The sequence below is a fragment of the Apus apus genome, chromosome 7, assembly GCF_020740795.1.
Source record: "Apus apus isolate bApuApu2 chromosome 7, bApuApu2.pri.cur, whole genome shotgun sequence".
Classification (NCBI taxonomy): Eukaryota; Metazoa; Chordata; class Aves; order Apodiformes; family Apodidae; genus Apus; species Apus apus.
This window is the reverse complement of record NC_067288.1, coordinates 7,047,997-7,069,253: the sequence shown is the minus strand read 5'-3', so window position 1 is coordinate 7,069,253 and position 21,257 is coordinate 7,047,997. Positions and strand designations below refer to the sequence as shown.

Below are 21,257 nucleotides of genomic sequence, written 5' to 3'. Positions count from 1 at the left end.
TTGTGCCAAGCGGGGGAAGCATCTCCCGGGGGAAGCATCTCCCGGGGGAAGCATCTCCCGGGGGCAGCGGCCGCGCCGGGCGGGTTTCCCTCCGGCCGAGATCACCTCGGGCGTGGTGACGCCAGAGCGCGCGGGGACAGCGCCCGCGTGCCGCCCGAGCCAGCGGCCCCCCCGCGGCTCCCAGCCCAGCCCCCGGCCCAGGCGGACAGAACTTGCTCGGCTACAGGGCCCTTCAGCGGCGGGTCCCCCAGGAAGAGCACGCTGGAGAGCCATTCGTACTGGAGCATCGTTTATTAAGGGTGTGTATCAAGCACACATCGCTCGGCAACGCTGCGTGACGGGACACGAGAGCTGAGGCCCGAGCCGCAGGGAGGGGCCCGGGCCCCCGGCCCGGCCCAGCGGGCAGAAGTGCACGGAGGGCTCTGGAAAGGCAGCCCAGGTGCCACGTGGTGCTTGGGTGAAGGTGTTAAGAAACCAGCGAGAACAGGATTAGGAACACAACAAAGATCAGGGCTGACTTGTGCTTCGGCCAGTGATTTAAAAACCAGTTCCCTTCCTTGCCTATAAGCAATAGGTGGAAGATGCAAAGAACTTCCTCTCCCTGACTGCTCCCAGGCAGATGCTGGTGGCAGAGGAAGGACAGCTGTTCTTCGACTGGCAGTGACATTTCCTGTCAGGTTGGCTGCAAAACCCAAACACCACCACGGAACAGCAGAGCACAAGCAAGTTTCTTATTCACACAAATGCTTCAAGGGGATGCAGCTCCTTGGACTGCCTCCTCCCAGGGATGCCTGCCCAGAGCAGCACCAGTCTTCCCTGGCTCTCTCAAGAGGCTTCATCTTTCATCCCTTTCCCCCCAAAGCAGATCTCTCCCTCAAAGGCAGCCAGTGGGTTTTCATGTCTTGCTGTCACCTCACAAGACTAGGCAGGTCGGTGCTACACCCAAGGCCATTAGGAGGGAGCTGTCAGAAGCACAGACCAAGAAACCCAGCCAGCATCCGAGTTGAAAGCCTCAACACTTCTGCAACTCAAGCAGGCAGAAATTTGGAGATGAGGAAAGCCAGGCCCATCCAGACACACACCACGACAGATGCCTTGGATTGAATCACCACACACACTTCAGATACAATCTTATAGAGTTAAGAAACTCACAAGTTTTAGCAGGTCTGAAACTTATGCCAAGCCACCAATAGATCACCAAGACACTAGAGCAAGCTTCAGCTTGACAGAAAAAGGCTTTGAAGGCAGAGGGTGAGGGATAATGATAAAATGTTTCTGCTTCAAGGAGCTTCTAAACCTTCCTGTACCCCACAGCCTGCAGAGGGAAGCCAGGGGCTGGGTCCAGTGACAGGACAGAGATCAGCATCTTCAACTCCTGCCAGGAGGAAAATTAAGCAGCTTTGGGGTTTTTACCCAGCTCAGCACTCGAGTCTGTCAGTGAGCACCCAGGGAGAAAACCTGGTAGCAAGAGTTTGCGTCTTGAAGATTTATTTAGCTTCTATTAAAGCAGCTGAACAGAGCCCCAGCCAAACTAGTGGAACAGCTCTACCATGCTGCAGGAACAGGCTGTAGCTCCTCTCTAAAAATGAATCCTGGCAGGGCTTTAGTTGCAAATCCAAAATGTAACTGACTGAAAGAGTTATGCTTGAAAGATGACAGAGCAGCTCACAGTTCCAGACAAATGCAAGTGAGAGCTTAAATGCATTTAATCTCTGCACCTGCACCCTGCCATCTCCCTGTACCCCTGTAGGTGACAGACCTCACACCCCAGGGAGCTCCACATGTTCCCACACAGGCTGGTACTCAATGGGCAGGAGCTCTCAGGTCTGCCTCTGCCAGCTGACAGGCACACATGCAGCCAGCACAATGCTGCCACCAGGATGGCATTCAGCAAGCAAACTGCTGTGCCAAAGGGCTTTCACCTGGCTCAGCCAGGGACAGCAACAACTCCGAGCTGAGGAGGTCCATCAATACCTACTGATACTCAAGAGTACTTGAAACACTGCTGTTCACACAGGAAAAACCCTCATCCAGCTGATCATCCAGTTCCTCCCAGACACTGAAGATGCTTCACTGCAAGGACAGTTAAATTAAAAGCAATGAGTGACCATCTATGCAAAGCTGTGTTACAGCTATGTACACCAAGGAACAATCAATCATCCTCAGAAAACCACACCTTTAAACTCATCGTGGGTTTTCTTGTGGTTTTTTCCTGGAAAACCTACCACCTCAAAGGCAACAGAAAAATTCAAAGAGATTGGTCCTTTCTGGGGGAGTCTGGGAAAGGCCACAGTAGACAGGACTCTACACCAGCACAGAGAGGAACTCAGGCTCGTGAAATGTTGCAGACACTGTATCTCCTGACAGACCATGCAGGCACACACAGAGCAAAAATCAAGAAGGACGTTTAAGTGCAGGATTCCAGAGAGTCCCAGTGTCAGCAAGATGCAAAAAGTAAACTGCAAGGGGATTCAGGTATTATTCCAGGGAAGGTCAGAGATGGTTCAGGCAGCTGCCCGCAAGTATTTCAGCAGGAGAAAAGAATTCACAAGGGCTCTCCTCCTCACTAAAACTGGTACCAAGGCTGCAAGCCAGAACATGCTGGTCCCCCTCCACATAGGGCTGCTCTGTGCTCGCCAGGAGCCCAGTGCCCACCCCTGCAGGTGGAGGCTGTGCTGGGTGCCTGGTCTGCACACCCCTGGGAAATGGCCTCTGCCTGCCTGGCAGCTGCCCAAGTGAGCTCCTGCCTGTGTGCTGAAGCCACACCAGCAGGACATGCTCTCCCAGGCATTTTTTTCCTCAAAAGCTGTTGTCCCTGACACTGAGAAAGACTTTTCCCCTGGCCAGTCAAGTCTGATGACTGTTCAAGCCCTTTCCATACAGGATCTCAGGTTGCCTCAGGCCCTTTGTGTAGCCTATGAAGGACCAAAAGTGTCAGTGCTTCTAATCTACAAGTCTTAATAGGTTAAAGCAAAACCGAAACGCACAACACGAAAAGCCAAGCATGGGTATCTACAACAGACAAATATTTGTTCTTTCTTAGAAGACTGGCAGGGCAGGAGTCCTGCTGAGACACAAAGAATCATGTGTCCTGTAGCACTCCGTTCCAAAAATATCACCTAAAGACGCTTACGTGTTACAGATGATTTGGTGTCAGAGCTAGGGAGCACCAGTGCCAGCACACGGTACATGCTAGAAAGATGACTCCACACAACAGGGTTTTCACATCACCTCAGGTTACAAAGTGCTTACAGGTTGTGTTGGGACTGAGGCTAGCACTGCTCTGACAACACATACCCACCATCAGTCCCTGCCCACCCCAGGCACACAAGCAAGTTCAGTTCTCTGCAGGCAGCAACACCCACACCTTGCTGCCTGAGCCCAGTGTGCCACTGGTGCCAGGTCAGAGGGACAGATCTTCTTGGGACATGAGGTTGTGACAGGGTAACGCCATGTGCACAGCAGATCTTCATTTCACTGCTTCCTTCTGCTCTACCTGATGTGAAGACCCAAAAGTCTTCCTGGTCTAGCTTAGAGAGGACAGTGCTTCTGGTTATTCACCACAGGTATCAAGAAAAGGCAGGGAAGCCTTCCTCCTTCTGCTCCTCCCCAGCACTGGAGAAGACCACGGGCATGACAGGAAAGCTTAACAAAGAAATTCTCTCTCCAGAGCTAAGTCAAGTGCTAAGGCTGAGACTTTAAATGGTCTCATTGCAAATTACTTGAAAGCACTTGCCAAGATCTGCTCGGCCTCCCAGGCTCCTGCAGTCACCACTCCTGCCACCCGAGAGCCCGCCGGGGCAAAGCCACACACCCAGTGTAAACAAGCAAGCACAACACACACACACAAGCACACGCTGAAAGCCATCCTGGCCTCCTCTGCACACCACAAAGCAGCAGTAAAGGTTTCAAAGCCCAGTTAAGTCCTTTGCATCTCTCCTTCACAGATGACTCAAAAGCAGGGCTAGGAAGCTCTTTTGTACATTCAACTGTAAAACACATGAGGAAGAGGAACAAGACAACTCTCCTGATTGTTGCTACTGCCTACAGCAAGTTTTGGTACAGATATCCTCTCTTATAGGCACTCAGTGGGTAAAACGTAGCCACGACAAATTTGCCATCGAAAATTTTTCCAGTCAGCATTTTTTGGGCAGCTTTGGAATCACCAGCATTTGCATATTCAACAAAGACCTGAAAGAGAGAGAGGAGAAACAGGACTTCCAGCACAGCCTGCCACCTGTCCCCTCTCATCCCTCCAACTGGGGGAGCAACTCCCAAATAAACTTTTCCTCTCTATCCTTCATTGAGCCCAGAGCAGTGGAGCTAAAAAGGAAGGAGCTGCAATGTCACCTCTTGATCCTCATGTCTAAGGGCAGCATATTTGGTGAGGTGGGAGAAGGTATGATTATGCTATACATCCTCAGAGCCTCATCTCCCACCCATTGGCTTCTCCCCTTCCCTCCTGTATCCCAGCTTCCCTACTAAAGCTATTTGATCTCCCAGGTTAGGCAACCTTACATAGCCAAGAAGGAACCTGTGCTGTCCTTCAAGACAACCAGCTATTTTTAGCACTGTCACCAGCCAGGAGATTGCTGGGAGCTGAGCAGCACTCCTGCAGCACATGGAAGGTACCTGGGAATACACAGCTGCTCCCCTCCTTTCACTTACTTGGCCTTTACCAGGATTCTCTTTTGGAATAAGCAAAGAAACCACCGGTCCGTATTTCTGACACTCCTCCTTTATGTCTTCCAGGATATCTGAGAAAGAAAAGAGCTGGTTGTCTTTCAGTTTGCAAACTAAGATGAGCCAAGAAACAAATGAAGGCCAGATGAATACATCAAGAACATTCAGTCAACAGACAGTCTTTTCCTCTCAATCTAAAATAAACAATTGAGAGGTGCCAGAGCAGAAGATGCCACTGCTTAATGGCCAGATAACAAGACCAAGTGTCTGAACAGAAGCTCAGGAGCACAAACCTGCAGGCAGTGAGTCCCCAACAGCAGGGCTTGGAGCACATGGACAGTGCTCTGCTCTGCACATAAAGCCTGGCCTTCCAGTAGCTAAAACATTTGGGATTTGTGAGTGCTTTTTCTTTTTATTTTGTCACAGTGCTTGAAGAAAGGGAACTACAGTAGCTGCCACAAACCCTTCTTTGTGTGAGCAGAAGCCAGCCTTTGACTCACATCCCCAGAGCTCTCTAGTTTTGCCACTCAGGTGGATTTGAGAGCAAGCAGAAACACAAACCCCACTGACCTGCCTTGCAATCTACCATGTATAGTTTCTGCTACAGTTTAAGAACTCCAACAAGATATTTCAGTTCTCTGCTGAGACCTTGGCTAAGCTCACTAGCAAACTTCTGAGGATCTCTGCTACTGGGCTCCAGAGTCCTGTGCATCTCCAGCAGAAGCTCAGAGCCACAAACACATTATGAGGTCTGTGGGCATTTAACCAAAGAAGAAAACAAAAATAACCTTTTATTATTTTTTTTATTATTTAATCTGGGATCCTTCAAGAACTTTGCTACAAGCTGCTCTTTCTGTATCAGTCTTTTAATCTATTTTCTGTTGGTGCAGTTGATCTACTTGGTACCAAATCTCAGCTGAGCAGCTCTTTGTTTGCTCTTCTTGTGTCTATGAACTGCTCTTCTGCTTGCTCTCACATCCCCAAAGCCAAACAAAACAAAGTCTGTAAGACAACACTGCTAGAAGGAAATTGCATGGCTTGCACCAACCTTCATATTCTTCTTCGCACTGCAGAGAAGCATCACTTAGAACGTTTAGCAGCCTCAGCACAGGCGTGGGGAGCATCACCAAGTCTTCAATATGGGGAGCTGTTCAACACCCACAGAATTAGAGGAAAGAAATTAATGTCCAAAGGAGCAAGAAAACAGGAAATTGACTCAATATGCACAATCATACACAAGCACTTACTGCTCTGTGCAGTACAGTTTTGCTTCTTTCCATTACTACCTGCATTTACAGCTTGTGTTCTCTGTTTCCAACTTAGAATCATAGAATTGCTTGGTTGGGAAAGACCTTTAGGTCCAACTTATCTTCCCTTGTGCACTGAGGTACTCTCCAAAGTGTTCAGTGCACTATGCAATAATAACTGAGGCCACCACCTGAAATTGCTTTTAAAATTGCAAAGCAAGTAGAAATGAAGCCTAGAGTTATGCCTGCTTAGCTCAGGTTCAGAGATTGACACGACCTCAGGAGCTATGCTAGTTGAGCAAACTGCCCCATATATATGGAGATGCAGGAAGGTGAAAGAACTACTTTGTAACCTGCCTCTCCTTTTACTGCTACCAGACAAGCTGAAAACAGGCTGGCCAGCTGCTCTAACTCCAGTGCTTCAGCTACACTAAGGCACAAGCCTCTGCTCTCTCTAGGATCTTTCAGTTCTTCCCTAAACAACCACGTGCACCTTCCCCCATTCAAAATCTAACTGTAATGTCCTGTTTTGAAGACAACCATACTATGTTGCAACAGAAAGGGGAAAAAAAAACTACCTAGTTACTTACACAATGCAGTGCTATAGAATAAGGCACGGCCACAAGAGGTTGGCCACAAGGTGGCCCAGCAGTGATCCTGTGAACAACCTCAGAGGAGCAGAAACAAAAGCTGGTGGCCATGGGGCACTTGGCTCTAGAAAACAAGCAGCTCCAGGATGGCCTGGCACAGTGTAGCACAGAGACTAATGCGGAAGAAGGAAACAGCCAAGGTAGACAGACTACGGCCAAACTATGAGACGTGTCCCAGAGGACACCCAGTCCCCTAGAAAGTCAAAGCAGCAGGGACAGTGTCAGTTCTCCAGAGACAAAGGCTTGATTTCATGCTCCTGAAAAGGAGTGGCAGGCCAGTCATGAATTTAAGATCCGGGAGCTCGACTTGGAGTATTTGAAGAGAATTTATGTTTTTATTTGTATTGGCAGCTCCAGTAGCTGAACACACTATCAGTACCTCACAGTTTTCACACTTGATAGCAACAGGAGAGCAGGGAGGAAATGGCTCCAGTTCTCCAGTGTGAGCCTCCTGACTACCTCTGCAAAGATAACAGGCTATCATTTCCTTGGAAATACTTTTCCAAGCTAAGTACACAATGCATGAGGGAGCTCACATCTCTGCCAGGCACAGACAGAAGGCGATTTCATAGTGCAAGAGGAGATCATAGGCAAGCACACATGCTATAAATCTTCTCCTGTCTGACATGGAAGAGGCCTTATGAATAGCTTAGAGGATGAAAGGCCTTATCAGTCTAGACAGTGGTCAGGGACAGCCCTTCGAATAAAGGTGCTGTATTCAGATAACCAGGCATGTTCCAGCTCCAAGTGAGCCTCTGGGAGCATTCTTCCACAGGACTGTTGGCAACCACAAGACAACATCAGATGAACTGGGGACTGAAACAACATTTATGTGTTTTTCATTTACTCTTTTATTCAAGTAAGCCTGTCCTTCATTTCACATGTCTTTTTTCAGAAAGGGAGACAAGTCAACTGCTAGGACTCAGAGCCAGCTGGTCTTCCTGTAACCAAGGGACAAAGGCAACTCCTGCAATGCTCTTCTGCCCTGGGAGGTACCTTCTGCCCAGCTGCTCTGCTCCTCTTCTAAGTGCCAGGTGATTCCATCCACCCTGACAACACAGAGGGCTGCAGCCTCCAAGCAGCTTAGGAAAAGAAGTTGATGAACTGGAAAGTCAAGACTTGACAAGGAAAGCCATTTTCAGCTGTCTTTGCTCTAAACAAAACAGCCGTGTCCAGGTGAGAGGCAGTGACAGATCATTTTTTGACTTCCCAGGAAAGCAACAGTAAATGCTTCTTTGTGCAGACAAGCCTGTGTACAAGTTTGGCCAAGAGAAGCAGCAACTAAGACAAACTGAAGCTGTTGTATAAACTTGTAGCACTAACCACAGAAGCACCTTCCTAGATACAGTCAGAGGTCTGTGTGTTTTAAACTAAACAAGAAAGCACTGCTAATATACTGTTCCCTCTGTTCTAAAGCAGTACTGGCTGCAAGGTTCAGCTCCTTCCATGGAAGGTGGCTTTGATTACAACAGTCCCAGTATCTGAGATGCAAGAGAAGTCTGAAAACAGAAATGAGTTTGTTACCTTTGCATAATACACAGGACGCCCATATCTTGACGTGACCTCAAAGAGGCAATACTTAACCTTCACTGCAAGGTACATCAAGCAGCTTAAGAAAAGCAGGGCTGAGATTCAAGGGAAATTGCTAGCCCAGCCAGGAGCTCGATGCCTGAAACACTCATTTACACTGCAGAAATGCTGGATGCAAAGGTATTAACTGCTGTTCTTGAAAGCAGACAAGCTCTGGAGAACGCTACTGTGTTGCTTTTGGAACAGAAAACAGGGAGGAGCATGAGCCTGAACAGGGTGGTCTCAGCCCATCTTTTGCTGACAGCCTGCAACCCACACGGGGGCTCTGGGGAAACACCACCATTTTATTAAACTTAAGTGCCAGATCAAAGCAACAGTGACATCTGTTTGTGACCTGCCACACACACATACCAGACACGACAGGCCAGTCACTGCAAAAATACACTCACACAAGGAGAACACACTGGGATTATTCGACACATGCAGAAGAGGCAGCAGCAGATGCTGTCACCGTGCACTGCCCTAGTTGCTCACATTCCTGGCTTCTCATCTGGAAAACTCTTGCCATAAGAAGAACCACCCACTCACCATAAACAGCACTGCACCCTTCAAAAGCACCTTAACGGTCACAATATTAGGTAAGTACCTTGGTTATCTCTGTCCCCTCTGACAAATGCTGCTGCCAATACACTTGGTCAGTTTGATTTGGGCAGAACTTAGTGGGAGTCCAAGCAGGGAAAAGTGCCAGCCTGCAGGGCGGCACGGGGAGCGCAGGCACCGCTCGGAGCTGCGGTACCGCAGGGCTCTGGTGAGCACCACAAGGAGCAAAAGAGTGGCAACAAGGCCAGAACCAGAACCAACACAATGCAGCTGCTCTCTGTGCTGCTTCCAGGACCTGCTGAGAAAGCCAGGAGCAGGGGCGACGTGCACAGCTTACCAAAGGGAATGCTGAAGAACGGGCTGCATAAAGCCTTCTCAGCGGAAGCTCGCTTTCCTTGGTCACAATGAAGCATGCTGGAAGAGAAGACACCCTTATGTTCTTGCATGAGACATTCCTGCACGTACAAATTCAACCCAGTACAGAGGAATACCCTGCCTTTGGGATGCTTATGGTACAAAAAGAAGAGTGAAAAGCACATCTTCCCAGACACAGCTGGAGCACACCAGAAGGATCCCCCAAAAGCACCGTGGGTACGTGGGACAGCAGGCTCTCCTCCATGTCTCTCAGTACCAAACGACAGAAGTTGCTGACTTACTAGTTCACAAGGAACATGGCATGTTCCAGCTTCACCTCCCAAGGCCACTCAGCCCACGTCTCAGGCACACATGAGGACTCATGAAAGTGATCACACTCTTGACGAGTTCCCGCATCTTTCCACAAATGGGATTCAAAGTAGTCAACAGCCCCGGGCTTGTCTGAGAACATCCCCTACTTGGCTTTACCAGTGGCTCCCAATGCTATTTCTGCCAAGTTGTGTCCTCATTCACTATGTAGCCTCAGAGCAGAGCCACAGGACAGCAAAAACAATCCCCTCAGCAGCCCTCTTACTGGAGAGCTGCACAAGTGCATCTGAATCCTGACAGCAGTGCAGAACCATCACTGCCTGCCCCACTCCCTCATTCCTGACAACACTGCCCTAAAGCAGCAAAGTCTCCAGTTTTCTCCAAATATAACCTCACTGGCAGGAAGTGCAAAGCACTGAAACGGCAAATGATGAACATCCTGACTGATATTCTTTATGTGCTTACTCTGAACTGTGCCAAAATCTGAGGAGCTGAAGCATCTCTGCTAATGCTTGCACTTGGTATTAGCAGAGTGGCAGGGATGTATTTTTTAAAAAAGAAAAAAAAAAAAAGCCTTAGGTGTGGGCTCTAAGTTACCAAGAGCAAGGCATGAGACTTTACAGAGCACATCTTTAAGAAACAGTAAATACAGTAAGATACCTTTTGATAAGGTCTCTGAGGTGATAAGCTGGAATGGCTGAATTAACCACCCCTTCACTGGCAAATATGCGATCAATGATGGCAGAGCTGTTTGTCTGGAAAGAAAAAGAAACAGTGCTTAAGGAGGAAAGAAAAGATCAGTGCAAACTTTGAAACAACACATTATTTTCTGGACTGGATGCAGAGGGCTCTGGTACTGTGGCATTTTATGACAGATCCCCAGTGCTCCAGCCTCACAGGAGGCCCATGTCAGATGAAGTTTTTCCCATCTGCCTGTGCTAAAGCTGGAAATTTCCATGCACTGGCAAATTTGCTGTTACTGTGGAAGTTACGATGCTGAAAGGATACTCTTACTGGGACAGGGAATAGAAACCAAAATCATCTCATACACAACAGGCTCACAACACAAAGCCTTCCTCTTGTTTTCTCAGGATAGAGACTTACAAGAGCCAACATTAGACTAAAACCAGCAAATAATTCCTCTGTCACTGTGCTGCTGAACATGCTGGCAGCCATCAGCCATCCATTTTGTTCTTCCTTCTGTGCCACACTGCAGCCAGGGCAGATCTTGGCAAGACACAGGCTCCAAACACAGACTCCTGGAGCCCTCATCTTTCAGTAACCTGAACATAGGCAGGACTCAGCTATGCGAAGCTCACAGGGCAGACAAGTTATTTAAGGCTCTTTAACATTAATTCTCAAAGCAATAGGATTAGAGAAATGTCCTGGGAACACTCTCTACCTGCTAAGTGCTACCTCACAAAGCCAGGTTATTAACAAGAAGCGTGAGGACTGCTTAGTGCAGGCAAGAGTGTCCACAGCAGCTCACCTTCCATTCCTGAGATTGGACTGTATGTTTCAGTTTCATTCCTGAGAACATTTCCAGTAAAACAATTCCCAGACTCCACAGATCCACAGCAGAGGTACACTCCGTCTCACTCTGGAGCCCTGCCTGTGCCAGGCAGTTCTGCAGTTCTGCCTCTGGAGCCCGATACCCGTCTGTTTGAATATATTTCACATCCTATGGAAGACCAAACACACATAAAAAGTTAATTTTCCAGATTCAGGCTCTCCTTTCTATCCTTAAATAATTTCACAGAGGGCCTTCCAAATCAGTCACCAAAATACTATTGCTAAATTGACAGAAAGCTTTGTACAGCTAGTCCTGCTGGGCAGGCAGTTAAACTCCCTGCACTGTGTTGGTGAAGAAAAAAACAAGACTGTCTGGAAGAGAAAACATCTCCCAGCAAAGCAGCAGGCATCCCATAACATCTGATCTCTCTGAGAGACAGCACTGCTGGGAGGAAGGGGCTGGGTATCACTGCAGACTGATCCATTAGCCTCTCACAAGTGCAGAAGACAGTGGAAGTTTCAGGATAAGGATGGAACACCCACAACATGCTCCCACATCAGCTGCATGAGGGCACAAACAGTGCAGTCTGAGCAGTGAGGATCCACAACAGCTGCCATTACTCAAGTACTGATGTTCTCTGGAACAAAACATTGAAAGAATGAACCTAACGCCCAGACAAGGGAATTATCAAAGGCGCTTCCCACGCACCTCCTTCCTCTTCCCCATTGCTGCCAGAAGTGCTGCAGCAATCCATACCTGCCCAGCTGCCATGGCTGGCAGAGGACAATAAAATGCCCACATGCTGCCTACTTAAAAAAATAAGGAATTACAGAATCACACAAGAGCTGGCTGGAGGAACTGCTCTGAAGGTGTCCAGTGCAGCCTCCCACTCACAGCTCACACCAGGACACCTGGTCAGTCAACTGTGGCTTTGGCTAGCCACGTCTTGTAGGTGACCAAAGACACATTGCATGCTGCATCTTTTCAACACTGGAGGGCTTCTCTGAGATGTGTTTCAAGGAGTGGAAGAAGAATATTCAAGCCTACATCCTGGATAAGGCGCAGGATTGGGAATTCTTACCAAGAGAATATATTCAAACTAAAGTTATGGGTTCTCTGATTGAAAATAAAATTTTACAGAAGACATTTTCAGGCATGTGGGAAACAGAGCTGTTAAAAAATAATTGATACATGAATTGCTCATCAGTGTCCCTCCTCCTGTCAGCAAAGAGCAGAACCTCTAGCACAGCAAAAGCAGCTGTTTAGCAACCCCACCAGACAACATTTACACACAGAGAAAAGACCATGGGCAATGCCACCAGCAAAAGAGCAAGGTGGAACTTCACTCCTACTATCTAAAGCCTTTTGAGAGAGCTGAGACCTTGGTCTATTGTACAGCCCTTCTCTGTTGAACAGTAACAGCAGGAAGTTATGGACAGATAAACTCAGATTGAGTTTTTTAAAAAGTTTAAAAGTAATGTAGCCTTACTCAAATAAGGAAATAATGCACATATGCTGCTGCATAAGGCAGGGGTGGTGAGGGGCACCTGATATCCATAGCATATCCAAAGCAGGGTCAGAAGCTTCACCTTCTGAGTTAACCAGTATATATCTGAGAATGGGCAAAGGAAACTCAGCCCAAAGAAAGCAGTTGGGAAAAAAATCACAGAAGCAAATAAAACACCTGATCAACTATTACAAGGCACCTCACAGAGCAAGCAGCAAAACACAGTCTTAAAGAGGAAAAAAAAAAAAAAGCTATCTGCATTAGACACAGGACACCATGAGAATGTTTTTTTGCTGATAGACAGCAACAGATTACCAGCACATGCCAGTGTTCAGCCAAGAATGTGGGAGAGATGAAGAACAACACGGAGGATTTAAGAAGTACAAACATGAAAAACAGCTTCTGTACCAAAGAATTCAGAGGCAGGTCACCCACACGCTCCTCTGATACTCAGATCAGTGGGCTGTATTGTCAATACCAGGTAAACCAGTTTAAAAAAAAAAAAAGTGCATGGATTTACTCTAAATGAGTGCATGGAGTAGGCCAAGGAGGACAACGTCTGTGGAGAAAATTTACAGTTTGTTTACTAGACTTACTGCCCATCATCCCATGATTAAAGTCACATTTGCTAAGAGGCTACCTGATTAAAAAGCTTTAGTGATACCCTCCACAGATGGTTATTAAGAGAGGGAGGGGTGAAAGGAACATCCAGAGGTTCTCTGCTCTCATCAGAGACCACGGAAGAGAATAAAAAGAGCAAGGACAAACTTACAAAACCCAGTCATCACCAAAACAAATGAGTGACAGCATGAAAATCTGCCTGTGTCAGTAAAGAACACTGACAGGACACTGCCTACCCACAACCAGAAGATGGGCTTTCATCAACACGATGGCATGGGAAAGAAACATCCAGACTTCCTGAGAAAAGGAAGCTGCTGAAGACAGGATGAACGTAAAGACAGCACAAGGACGCTGCCAGAGATTTTGCAATTGACTGGGGAGGCTGGTGATGAAGCCTGGATGACTATTACGTGTGAGATGGGATGATAAAAGGCAATTCTACGGATCTGGGTGCTCCCACTCATCTAACCACAAAAACTTCCCAGGAAACCGAGATACCACTTTTTCAGTGCATCATGGACTTGGAATTCACGGTCATGCGTAGCACAAAGGCCAAGGCACCCAGAGAAACCAAAGACATGCATGGAGAGCAGGAACATAAGCTTCTGTTTCTAGGGCCAGAAAATATTTTAGCCTGTTCCAGGAAAGTCTCACCACCAGCTCAGCTCCTACTCTGACTAGGCCACACTGACCATGACACGCACGAGCTGAACGCATCACAGACCCACGCAACTCAACACAGAGCCAACTGCTTTGAAAGCAGCATGTTCCAAACCTGATTCCCCTCTTTGAAGCTAAGTCCAAAGTCAATGAGCTTAAAGCACTCCTCCTCTGCACTCCACAGGATGTTGCGTGGCTTGAGGTCAGCGTGCACGTAGCCTTTGTGGTGCAGGAACGCCAGGGCTTCCAGAACATCCCGGGCACAGTGCTGGATCATCCACATGGAGCAGCCCTGGTTGCTGGAGTGCAGCAGCAGCTCGGACACACTGATGTCCAGCAGCTCCAGCAGCAGACAGCGAGTGGGGCCGTTGGCAGAGTAGTGGTTGGTGAACACGCCGTACAGCGTCACTGCAGGGAGACACATCGACAGGCGTTGCTGACAAGCAATCAGACAGTCATCAAGCTCCACCGCTCTCTGCTACTGCCCAGGGGACCACAAACGCCGCAGAGGGCAGCTCATCTGCTTTACAAAGTGTGACATTCAGAGAGACGGGGAATCAAACTTCAGAGGGAAAAGCAGCAGGGGAACACCAGCTGCTAAAGCAAGGGGGCCGGGCACTCCTGCTCAGGACAACCTCTGGGACACGGATAGGCAGATCCCTGTGGGTAAAACGGTGGTAGTACCACTCCCCATGGGACATCTGCCAATCTCTTCCTCTAGGTAGGTTACAACATTAAAAAGCATTTCGCACAGACAACAAGTCAGTGTCAGGAGAACCAGGAGCTCCCAGGAGCAGGCTCCCTCCCTTCCTGAGCCCGCTCCCACCAACACAGGCAGCCCAGGGTCTCCCACCAGAGCAGGGCAAGGGGGTGGGCAGCTGCCCCTCTGGCAGCACAGCTCTTGCTGGAGCAGCTCCGGCAGAGAACTTCGGGGTGCCCTGCCTGGGGTACCCAAAGAGTGACTGACACCCAGCTCCTCCTGCTCCTCAGGGAGGTGACCTGTGAGTCCCCAGGCCAAGTAAGGGCTGGCGTGTCCCTGCCCCAGGGGGAAGCACCCACCACACAGGGACAGCTGCTTTGGGGCGTCCAGCCTGGGGGGCAAGGCGGGGCTCAAACCTGCCCACCCAGGGGTGCCAATCCGAGGGGCAGATTGTTCCGGGGGTCCCCAGGCCTGCCGCGGGGGGGTGGCTGCCGGTGCGCCCTGGGGGAGGTTGTCTTGGGTGGGAGGGGGTCCGGGGACAGGGGTGCCCCGGGAAGGCGGGGTTGGGGGGGTTACGGGGTGCCCGGGGCGGGGGTTGTGGGGGTGCCCGGTGGGGGGGTTGGTTGCGGGGGTGCCCGGGGCGGGGTTGCGGGGTTCCGGGGGTGCCGTTACCGATGTTGCGATGCCCGCGGAGCTGCTCGAGCGCGGCGCGCTCCTTGCGGAAGCCGTACTCGGCGCAGTCAGCGGCGGGCGGGCGGGCGCCGGGGCGGCGGGCAGGGCCGGGCCGCGGCGGAGGCGGCACGAACTCCTTGACGGCGCCGGGGGGGGCCCGCGGGTCCCCGCAGCAGCGCACCCGGTAGACGGAGGCCGAGGAGCCGCTGCCCAGCGGCGCCTGCACCTCCCACAGCCGGCCCAGCGCCTCCAGCAGCGGCGCCGCGCCCCAGACGCACCCGGACATGGCGCCGTCCCGCCTCACATCGCCGCCCCGCCGCTCACCCGCCGCCGCCGCCGCGCGACCCGCACCGGCCCCGGCCCCGGCCGCCGCCGCGCTCCGGCCGCCATGACACCGGAAACGGGGCGGGGCGGCGGCGGCACGGCCCGGGGGGACCGCCCCTCCCGCGGCGCGGGGCGGAGCCGGGGGAGCAGCGGGGGGGAACGGGGGGAGCCGGGGGAGCCTGGGGAAACCGGGGGGAACCGGGGTGGGGAAAGGGGGGAACCGGGGGGAGCCTGCGGGGAGCCGGGGGGGAACCGGGGGAGCCTGGGGGGAGCTGGAGGGAACCGGGGGGAACCGGGGGAGAGCCGGGTGGAACCGGGTGGAACGGGGGGAGCCTGGGGGAGCTGGAGGGAACCGGGGGGGGAGCCTGGGGGGAGCTGGGGGGAGCCGGCGGGGGAGCCAGGGGGAACTGGGGAGGGAGCCGGGGGAAACCGGGGCGAGCCGGGGGGAACCGGGGGGAGGAACGGGGGGAGCCTGGGGGAGCTGGAGGGAACCGGGGGGGAGCCGGGGGGAACGGGCTGTGCCAAGCACAGCGGGGCCGCCGTGTCACCCCCTCAGCCCGGGCGCTGCCGAACTCGCCCGGCGACCCCCGGGTCCCCTTGAGCCCCGTGGCTTTCAGCCGGCAGATCCTGGTGCCCGGTGCGGCCCCCGGAGCAGGCCTGGCCCCGGAGGGTTTCCCCAGCAGGGCCCCAGCCTCATCGCGGGGCTTCGGAGCTAAACCAAGGTGCTGCAGGGGGTCTCCTACCATCAAGGGACTGCGACGTGTCAGTGAGTAAAAAAGGGAAAAAAACATTTATTGTGCAATCTGCATCTTTTGTCCCAAACTACATACACACTCTAGACAATATAAATAGAGGGACTGGACCAGCAGTGAGGTTCCCTTGTGGTGGGCAGGGTTGGAAGATGCTGGTTCCTCAGAGAAGGGCTACAAAGCCCTTGTTTATGTCAACATATACAATGCAGTGTAGGTCTAGGCAGCATACACATATACACACTCATAGATTTATATTTGTGGGGTGGCATCAGCCGTAGAGAGCATAATCACATTATACACAGGGTGTCTTACACCTCAGCACTGGCTGCGGGCTCTGGGCAGCTCCAGCATCTGCTTTGGAGCGGGGCCTTCCCCGGGACCGAGTGCTGCACAGCCCCAGCCCTGCCACGGCACCCACCTCACCCACCAACACGGCAGGCCCCGTGGTGGCTCTCAGCACAAAGGGATCCACCCTCATGGCTTCCTTCCTTCAGCAGGACCACGACATGCCTTTGGGTGGTGGAAGACATCCCTTCACAGCCCAGCCACCCTGCATGGCCCAGGAGGAGCTGTGACCAGAGGTGCCCCATCCATGAGACTTTAGCCTCCTCTAGCCTTAATCTTGTCTTCAGAGCTTTTCCTCTCAAAACCACTTTTGTGGTGAGGATGCGCATTAAAGCTCCAAGCAAGAAGTGCCATCTCACAGCTGCTTCCTTGCACCAGCCCAGGGGTCCACAGGCTGTCTAACCTCTCCTGTAATTCATGGGGAAACAATCATAGAGCAATATCAAAGGACTGCATGGCTTGCTTGTGTTCCAGTATCACAAAGACATCACCATCCCAGGAAACAAAGGAGAGTGGTGGTGCTGGCCCTCACAGAGCAGGCTGGCTGCCTGGGAAGGTCAGTCCTGTCTGTGATGGCTGAGACCAGAAAACAAGCAGGAGCTAGAAGGAGGTCTCATGGGGAGCTCAGCTCCCTGCCAGAGCCCACTAGCCAGCACCTGTGCAACCCCAGGCGTCCCCCTGCTCCCTACCAGAGCATACACCGTAAGCAAGGGCTCTGCTGCAAAGAGATGGCACTGAGTGAACTGACTCCAAGGGGCTAGCCCTTGGAGGAGGCTTTGGGAACATCAGCCATCAGAGCTCCCTGTCACCAGTGCTGGGTGAGCCTGGAGGCACACAAGGATGGGGTTTCTCAGCAAGCATACAGGGTGAGCTGGGAAATCCTTTGGACTGGGACAGTTACTGCAGACGTGGGGAACCACATGGAATGCTCACCCCAGCAGAACCAAAGGGTTTAGGGCCAGGCTGCTGCTTCTGGATCCACAGGTGAGGACCCAGGCTGCTGAGTGAGCCCACCCTCTGTCCCCAGCTCAGTGTGGCCCCTGACTGCAGACAGGATGGTGGCACTGTGGCACAAAAAGGAGGTTGGCAATGACTGAGCTGAACAGGCCTGGGATGGGGCTGCAGAAGCCATGCCAGGACAGGCTGCACCTCTCCTGGGCATGTGGGGTGTGATGGCTCCACACATCCCACAATGGGGCAGCAATGTCTCCTGCCACCCGGGGGCTCTCCCCTCTCCAAAATGACAACTCCAAAAAACAGCATGTGTTTGGGAGAGCCAGCCCCCCGCTGCTACTCAAAGGACAGCAGGTCAGGATGAGGCCCCTCCACCTCCCGGCCAGGGGTGCATGGCTCTGGCTGCCCTGTGCTCCCTGCTGGCTCAAGCTCCAGCCCCAGTCTCCGGGAGGGCTTCTCCAGGTGGGGGGAGGTCTCAGCCCCTCTCTCACCCACTCGCCACTGGCTCTCCAGGCTGCCCTTATGGATGAGGTCGGGCACAGGGAGGGCACCAGTGGACTGGTCCCCACTCAGCTCTGGGGTGTCAGGGCACTCTGGAGGAGAAAGATCCCTTGACCCTGGCTGCTCCTCTGTGGGGTCAGGGTGGGCTGCAGGCAGTTCAGGGGCCTCCTCCAAGCTGCTGCTTGGGCTGGTCCCTGCTGGCTCTGGTGCAATCAGCATGTCCTGCGGGGTCTTCAGGGCACGGGGTGTCCGCTTCTTGGTGACGGGGGGTGGGGGGTCCAGCCGGGGGAAGACGTCCAGCCCCACAGCCCTGCAAGCGCAGAGGAGAAGTCACACACAGCCCCGTGCGGAGGCTTCTCCAGCCTGTTCCAATGGCCCCGCCATGGGGTGCACGCCCTGGGGACACTCACCCTTCCTCGCTGGCTGGCTGTCCCACGCCCAGCACGGCACCGGCGCTGGGGTTCACCTCCGTCACCCCCAGGCTGGGGAGGCCAGCCGGCTCCTTGCGGCGCAGGAGGTCGGTCACCTTGGCCCCCACTGCCTTGCCCAGGTTGCGGAGGTGCTGGCTGCCAGCAGGGCGGGAGGGCTGCGGCGGGACCCCCGCCGTGGGGGGGACGTGCTGCGGTCGGGGAGTGGGTGCCGTGCTGGCACTGGCGTTCTCAAACATGCTCTGGTCCACTGGAGGGAGAAAGGGAACAGAGAGAGGATGTGAGCAGGGCTGGAGAGGGGACCCAGGCAGGGACAGCACGTCCAACAGAGCTGCCCAACAACTCCCAGCCCAGCAGCGTGGGGAACACAATCTGGGGGACAGGGAGGCTGTTTCCTGCAGCCCCTCCAGAGGCTGGGGCAGCCGTGCCGTGCCAGGGCTGCGCAGGGCAGGGCATGCAGTACGGGCAGCAAGGGAGGAGATGGGGCAGCAGCGAGCCCAGGGCTCCACACTGGGCACTGCCAACACACAGAGAGGGTCTCTTACCTGACACAGAGCGACTTGGGAAGCAGGTTGTGGAAAGAAAGAGAGAGAGAGAGAGAGAGAAAGGATTTATCAAGCGAATTACAAGGGGACAGTATATGCCTGCCCTTCCACATTGCTGGGCAGGTGCACTGCTGACCCCCTGCCCAGACCTGCCACACTGCCTGCAGAGATGGGATTCATGTGGGGCTCTTACTAGCCAGGCACCAGCTCTCTCTTCTTGTGAGATCCCACTGGAGTACTGTGTCCAGTTTTGGGGCCCCCAACACCAGAAGGATGTGGACCTGCTAGAGCAAGCCCAGAGAACCACCAAGATGAACAGAGGGCTGGAGCACCTCTCCTCTGTAGACAGGCTGAGAGAGCCGGGGCTGTTCAGCCTGGAAAAGAGAAAGTTCCAGGGAGAATTTATAGTGGCCTTCCAATACCTGAAGGGGCTACACAAAAGCTAGAGAGGGACTTTTTACCAGAGCATGGAGTGACAGAACAAGGGGGAACGCAGGGCAGTTGGAACTAGATGATCTTTAAGGTTCCATCCAACCCAAACCACTTTATGAAGCAGCAGGGCTGGTCTCTGGGGACACTAACAGCCTGGGCTCTGCACTGCCCACCCCACCAGTGCTCCCTCTGCAGCCCAGGCTGGCTGTCCCCTTGTACTGGTCAAGCTACCCAGAGACCCTGGGGGCTGAGCCCACTGCCTAGGCGCATCCTGCTGTGCACATCAGCCCTTTGTGACATCAGCTGGTGACAGCACGGGTACCATGTCTCAGGCGCTACACACCAGCTCTGCGAGGGTGATGGATAGCTTAGACCCGCCCACTGTTTCCATCGAGGACACGCCTTGCAGCAGGACCAGTAGCCTGGAGGACCTGTACCCCTGGGGCCCTGCCAACCTGCCCGGTGAGCCCAGAGCTTGCCTGCAGGGAGGAAGGGCTCCCCTTTGCACCCCCCACCTCCTGCGGCACAGCAAGGGCCTGCAGGCAGATGGCTGCAGAGGGGTTTAACTGGGGATATCCTTCGTGGGGGGGGGGGGGACAGGCAGGCGGGAAGGGGACCAGGAACACCTGTGGCAGTGGGTGCTTTCCTGAGGGGGTCCTGCAGTCATGCCCCACCTCTGAGCTTCCACCAGTTTCTTCCCCATGTCTTCCCAGCAATAATCCTCAAAGCTGTGGGTGCTGCTCCTGGAAGCACCAGCTCAGCCCTGCAGCTGCTGCCCCCATGCCCATGCAGCTCTCCATGGTGTGGCTCCAGTGGGCTGCTGGGCAAGCCTTGTGCTGTGCCAGTGACTAGGTGCTCACCAGTTTCCTGTGCCCATCTCTATCCCTGGGTTCCATGGGGAGAGGGGTGGTACTCTCCATGTCAGGGGGACGTACTGGGACAGAGCCAGACACCTTTGCATCCCGTGGAGATTGAGAGGAGGGTTCCCCAGCACCACTCCCAACGCCATGGGGGGCTGGGTTCTTGCAGGAACCCATGACTCACTGCAGACCTTTCCTCCACAGCGTGCAGCCCCGCAACCCTGACGAGCAGCGTGCACACTGACCACACCTGCACTGTCTACCGGCCCTGGTTCTCGCCCTACAGCTACTTCTTGTGCACCAAAGAAGCCCCTCAGAAATACCAGGGAAGCCTCTCCACCAGCCTGGCCTGCAGCACCCCGGAGACAAAGGAGGCTGATAACCTTTCAGAGACCATCTGCTCCTCCCCTAACTCTTCGGACAAACCCCAGCACCCCAAGAGCGAGAGGCAGGCCAGGGGTGAAGCCAACATCACGGTCCAGGACATCCTCAACGCTTCCCAGCTGCAGCTGGTGAGCCAGCACGGCTACCAGTGCATGTCATGCTGCCGTATCTTCCCCACGATATGGTCGATTAGGACTCACATCAAGCACAGCTCCCAGGAGGGCTACAGCTGCAAGGTGTACTACCGCAAGCTCAAGGCCCTGTGCGAGAGGGAGCTCAAGAAGCAGGAGGCTGCAGCCCGCAGGGTGCCCGTGTAGCCCCAACCAGCTGTGCAGCCGCCACGGGAGGGCACTGCTCCATCGCTCTGGCCAGCAGCTGAATAAATTGTTTTAGACGCAGCCGGACCTGTCTGGTTGCTGCTCTTGCCTACACAACACTTCTGCCACCCTTTGAGAGAGGCTCTTCCTGACTTTTTCCTTCCCTGGCAGCCAAGAATCTCCCGAGTCCCTGAAAGCACTGTTTAGCATCTCTGCATCTCCCTGAGGAGCTCTGCAGATTGTGGGAACTCCCTGGCACCCTTGAACTGTCAGGACAGCCCCAGACAAGCCTGTGGGTGAAGGGGAAGGATGAACCTTCTCCCCCCCTCCAGCAACATTTGGGCACCC

At 53.2% G+C, this 21,257-nt stretch overlaps 3 protein-coding genes across 3 annotated transcripts; 1 reads left to right on the top strand and 2 right to left on the bottom strand.

Annotated features, from left to right (window-relative positions):
- Positions 1-272: 272 nt before the first annotated feature.
- On the bottom strand, positions 273-15,460 carry UHMK1 (U2AF homology motif kinase 1). Its single transcript, XM_051625093.1, has 8 exons — positions 15,068-15,460; positions 13,811-14,103; positions 10,884-11,075; positions 10,055-10,149; positions 9,048-9,124; positions 5,732-5,830; positions 4,669-4,757; positions 273-4,191 (listed from the first exon to the last, which is right to left on the bottom strand). Exons 1-8 carry the CDS (start codon positions 15,351-15,353, stop codon positions 4,045-4,047), a joined length of 1,278 nt encoding a protein of 425 aa, XP_051481053.1. The 5' UTR covers positions 15,354-15,460; the 3' UTR covers positions 273-4,044.
- A 698-nt stretch (positions 15,461-16,158) lies between these two features.
- On the bottom strand, positions 16,159-19,674 carry C7H1orf226 (chromosome 7 C1orf226 homolog). The gene is given in 6 exon segments (XM_051625182.1): positions 16,159-18,253; positions 18,354-18,621; positions 18,917-18,930; positions 19,066-19,127; positions 19,471-19,539; positions 19,541-19,674. Coding segments are annotated over 6 exon segments (996 nt in total). The 5' UTR covers positions 19,649-19,674; the 3' UTR covers positions 16,159-17,778.
- Positions 19,641-20,990, top strand: SPATA46 (spermatogenesis associated 46). Its single transcript, XM_051625181.1, has 2 exons — positions 19,641-19,810; positions 20,413-20,990. The coding sequence occupies exons 1-2, from the start codon at positions 19,672-19,674 to the stop codon at positions 20,907-20,909; spliced, it is 636 nt and encodes a 211-aa protein (XP_051481141.1). The 5' UTR covers positions 19,641-19,671; the 3' UTR covers positions 20,910-20,990.
- The last annotated feature ends 267 nt before the right edge of the window (positions 20,991-21,257 follow it).

Coding starts and splice junctions, on each gene's coding strand:
- UHMK1 (XM_051625093.1), bottom strand. CDS start 15,353: ATGTCCGGGTGCGTCTGGGGCGCGGCGCCGCTGCTGGAGGCGCTGGGC. Junction 11,076..13,810: donor GCTTCAAAGAGGGGAATCAG/GTTTGGAACATG, acceptor GGTCTTCCATAG/GATGTGAAATATATTCAAAC. Junction 4,192..4,668: donor AGAATCCTGGTAAAGGCCAA/GTAAGTGAAAGG, acceptor TCTCTCTTTCAG/GTCTTTGTTGAATATGCAAA.
- SPATA46 (XM_051625181.1), top strand. CDS start 19,672: ATGTCTCAGGCGCTACACACCAGCTCTGCGAGGGTGATGGATAGCTTA. Junction 19,811..20,412: donor GGGCCCTGCCAACCTGCCCG/GTGAGCCCAGAG, acceptor TTTCCTCCACAG/CGTGCAGCCCCGCAACCCTG.